Source organism: Colletotrichum spaethianum, assembly GCF_022836535.1.
Source record: "Colletotrichum spaethianum MAFF 239500 DNA, contig67, whole genome shotgun sequence".
Classification (NCBI taxonomy): Eukaryota; Fungi; Ascomycota; class Sordariomycetes; order Glomerellales; family Glomerellaceae; genus Colletotrichum; species Colletotrichum spaethianum.
The window spans coordinates 58,472-63,019 of record NW_026054837.1 but is presented as its reverse complement, the minus strand read 5'-3'; the positions used below and the strand labels follow the sequence as shown (position 1 = coordinate 63,019).

The 4,548-nt window shown below is 49.9% G+C and overlaps 1 protein-coding gene across 1 annotated transcript; it reads right to left on the bottom strand.

The window, feature by feature from the left end:
• Window positions 1-913: 913 nt before the first annotated feature.
• ColSpa_12597 (purine-cytosine permease FCY21) lies at window positions 914-2,446 on the bottom strand (the record flags this gene model as incomplete). Its single annotated transcript, XM_049278809.1, has 2 exons — window positions 914-1,692; window positions 1,897-2,446. 2 exons carry the CDS (start codon window positions 2,444-2,446, stop codon window positions 914-916), a joined length of 1,329 nt encoding a protein of 442 aa, XP_049134766.1.
• Between the last annotated feature and the right edge of the window lie 2,102 nt (window positions 2,447-4,548).

The following is a 4,548-nucleotide window of genomic DNA, read 5'->3' as shown; positions in this document are numbered from 1 at the left end:
GGCTACAGAGGTTCGTGATAAGATTCTCGCGTTGCAAGGGCGTGGTTGAAGAGCCCGGGAAACAGCTCATATCCTGGGCGATCTGGCCAATCTCAAACATCATCATTCAACCAGACTACCACCAAGCAACATCACAAATCTGCATCGAGCTTGCCAAGAAACACATTCAAAGAACGAAAAGTCTGTCTGTTGTGGCGCTTGCCGAGTATGCCAGACAAACCTCTCCAGCAGTGCCCGACAACACTAGATCAGATTACCCTGAATACATCCCTTTATGGTGCCCGGCATTCACAAATCGGGAATCGGGTTACGCGGGAAAAGGTTGGCAACCGTTTTGGACTGGGCTTCCCAGCGAGAAAAACGACATACTTTCTGCCGCTGGGACCGCATCAGTGATCCTTGTCACCGATTCTAACAGTGTACCATCGGGTTCCTGAGAAAACAGATCCACTGTACAAAGTGACTTTCACAAGTTGCAAGTCTCGGTTGTTTCTCATTTGACTGATACGGTGATCTATGTTAGGCCCGTGGCAGGCGCTTCTATTAACAGCTTGGTTTCTTCAAGAATGGAGATGATCAGTGGGGAATCTTCATCCATGGTGGACTCATTTTGGAGTCAGCTGATCTGGGACTCAGTCTTGCCCAAATGGAGGAACTTGGCATTTGGAGCTTGCCAGAAGCGGCGGTAAATTGTTGACGCAAGAATGTCTGCCCCAGCGTTATCATTTAACGAGGAGTTCAGCCTGACTGTCACAAGCGGCAAGTATACAGCGTCAGACCCTACGACAATTGACGACTTCCTAATCTCCATTGGAAATGGAGGACTGTGGCTTCTGGTGAGATCCTATCAAGTGGCAAGGTGAGATTTCGTAAACACAACTAGTCTGCTCCTGTACTTTATTGTGCGCCTCTTCTATCGGCCGAAAAACTTCAATTCCAAATAGCGAGCAGGCAGGTATACCACAGCAGTGACCACAAGCGTCATTTCGTTGGCGATATCACCTCCAGATTCGCCAATCAGACCGCCAAGAGGTCCCACGAACCACGTCTCAACCATACCCATGCACCATGCGACCACCCCGACTAGGAAGGCAACGCTAGCCCCAATGCCATGAGGTAAGCGGCTCGGGTCGTTCCAACCATCGAGATCGTAATTGGCAAAGTCTCCACGTCGAAAGATGGAATGTTCCATCAGCAGGATGATGAAGTAGCTCGTGCACCAATAGCCTAACAAGCTGAGGAAATTTTGCAGATAGGTGTTCAGTTGGCTGCGACCACCGAGAGCCAGCCCAATAACAACAGCAAAGCAGAGCAAGGTCCAAAGGAATCGGGGGACTTTGGCAAAAGGGCGGGCCATTTGTTGGAACGAGATGGCCGCAGAGTATAGGGAGATGATGTTGGTGTTGATGCCGCTGAAGGAGAAGATGACGAGGAGAAACTTAGCGAAACCGCGAGGGTGCAGCATATCTCGGATCAGAAAGCCAAGACCTTGGTTCTCGTAGGTGTTCGCCCAAGCCGTTTGATTGTTTAGGGAGCTAGCCACAACGGCTCCGGCGGTCATGCCAAAGGATGTCGGAATAGCGATACCAAGAGTCGTGAGAATAAAAACTTTGAGCCTGGAAACATTGGTCGGGTAATGAACGTAATAGTCGGATACCATGGTGGCCCATGATGCGGAGCTTCCATAAACGACTGCAAGAAGTGAGAGGGCGCTGGCAGAGAGTTCGGCGCCCGTGACCTGGGCTGGGGTAACGTCGTCGGCATACGGGCCAACCATGCCGAAGATGATGATGAAGATGATGAAGTAGATGAGCCATGCGTAACGCTCATAGATCAAGATGTAGTTCAACCCGAGAAAGCTGATCAGAAGAGAGACTACGGCGATGATGATGACACCGACGACGAGGGAGATGCGACCATCGGCCACGGCAGTCAGCGCCAATCCGCCGCTGATAGAGCCGACAGATGCCCAGCCAAGTTGTTCGACACCATTCAAAAAGGCAATGAGCTTGTTGGGCCACCAGCCAAAACTGAATCGGGAGACGGAGATTTGTCGCAAACCGGTTGCGGCTCCAAAGGTGGCACAATATCCAGACACAGCACCACCGAGGATGGAACCAAAGATGAAGATGGGAATAGCCCGTTTCAGGTCAAGACCAAACTCCCAGCCGAGAAACCCTGTTGCGAAGCAGCTGATACCCATGGTACCACTCGCCCACAGGAGAGCCATGGTCAGTTCCTCGTGCCACTTAACGGGGCTCTTGTCGGCGTCCATCTTGCGGTCGATGGCATGCGACTCTACACCCAGGGCTTTGTCCATTCTGCCCTCGAAGCGGCGCAAAGTGGCCAGGATCCCAGTTTCCTTCGGACGGTCGTCGCTGCCTGCCTCAAGAGACGCCTGGGGCGACGTCTTCTCCCCCATGCCTTGCTCGTCGTAGCGATCCATGGCAGCGGCTGTCGTCGTGACTGATTATCGGGCGCGGCTCTGACTTGGTGTAAGTCGCGGAGGAGCAGATGACGTTGATGAAGGTAAACGACACCTAGTCAAAGAAGATATGGATGTCTTGGCACAGAAAAGCTGCCAAGACGGACATTTTATTCTATGAATGCACCTGCCGAAACGGCTTTTTATTTTCACCATTATTTCGGTGGGCTCATCTCCAATGCTACCCACCTTCCCGAGTGGAGGGGAGGCCCTAATGCAGAAGTGATTTGCTAGCTTCTAGATTATCGTGTGGACGCTCCACACCACCTCTTATAGCGCGCAGCGTTCGCTTGAGTTGGTGTTATGCGGCGGAGATGCCGAGCTTGCTCTTTATCCTTTTTCTACCTCATTTTATTTGTCACGGTCTGTCTGACTTTATCTGAACTTCGAGAATCATTAGGTGTGATTTTCCAGGGCTCTGATTGTAGGCTATGTTATCAGAAACACAAAGAGTTGTACGAGTTTCAACTAACGATCTTTGGGTAATCCGAAAAACATGGAACGAGAACCATCAAGAACCATCAAGAGGGAATCCCTGAAACATCCTTGACAGGCAGATAACAGATACGCTGTCAAATGCATAGCAAGCTAGGCAAATCGGAGATTTTACCATTCAATGACACAGGGGAGAAGGGAGTAATTCCCAGACGTTGCTGTCTCCATCCGCCAACGACCGACAAGAGTCCAATGGCATGCTAGCCCTTGAGCAAGGTCATTCAAGATTATAATCCCGTACGGAAACACATGCGCTTATCTTTGTGAGGCCGCGCGGAGAGTGCCGGTTATGGGGGCTTGCCGGTTCTTATCTCGGCTATCTCGGCAGGCTTCAGTTCCACAACACGGAACTTTTGCAGCATGTCCTGCCAATCGTATTGTACAATCTTTTAAATGTGGGGTCTGTCGGCCTAAACTGATTCAACGATCGACCCAGACTGCTGAATGCAAAGCGGTGGGCTCCTTTTTGCGAGTCTTCTAATCTGCTTGACAAACGGTAACCTGCTTATCAACTTCTTCTTGGCCCCATTGTGGCGACCTAAACCGAGGAGCATACATTCGACAAAGACTTGAAATCGCGGCAGAATATACCAAAGATCTAGCCTCTTTGCTAGTTTTTGTCTGAGGTCCTGAGTGATTGCGGCCTGTTCGGAACGCACTATGTCATTTTGGAACCTTGAACTTGATCATAGAAATGAGTTCACGAGGTAGGAATGGTGATAGAGTTCAACACCTAAAAATATTGTTTTTGGCAGAACGAACCGAGATTGCATACGCGCAGCTGCAGCGCACACCAGAGGTTTCTGTCCCTGGTCAATCGCCATTGAAAGACAAATTGTATTACGCCTCATGTTTCGTAAGTCAACCCTTAGTAATTTCGAATATAGCTTCATTTTGGAAATAATTTCTTGGAACGTTACATCCTAGTGCTGCTGACCTTGGCGGCCTCTTGTGACGGTCTTGATGGATTGAAGCCACAGTTGTCCAATTAAGCGATCCGTTGTGTGAAAACCACTGGAAACATACACAGTCCATTTTTTACAAGAGTCAGAAAACTCAAAATTGATGTTTTCCTCGATCTTACCTTTATCATTGTGGTTCATACGCCGCATGGCACGGGCCTTATCATACCGGCCTCCTGGGTTTTCATTGCCAACTTGGTCGTGCGCTGTTTGAGCTGCTTCACTGCTTTGGCAAATATCGACATGATTCCTAACACGGACCTCATCAATATGGTACTTGAGGTTCCTGATAATATCTTAACGCCCTTCACGACTTATCCCGCGTCACACCTATACCTGAGCATTCCACCTGCGTCACGGCCAAGCCGACAGCCCCTCTCAAGGTCTTACACCCGTTTCCCGTTTGTGTCCAGCACTTTCAGGGTAGTCTCGGTAAATAAGGAGATGGGAACATTAACACTTGTCGTACGTCGGATGGGTGGACCGTAGCTAATAGACTCGCCAGCCTACAATGATCGGCCACGCGGTTGCTTTCAACATCGACGGGCCCTACGGCGCTGCAGCATGTTTTCCAATCTGGACGAAGGTCGATTTGATAAGATCCTT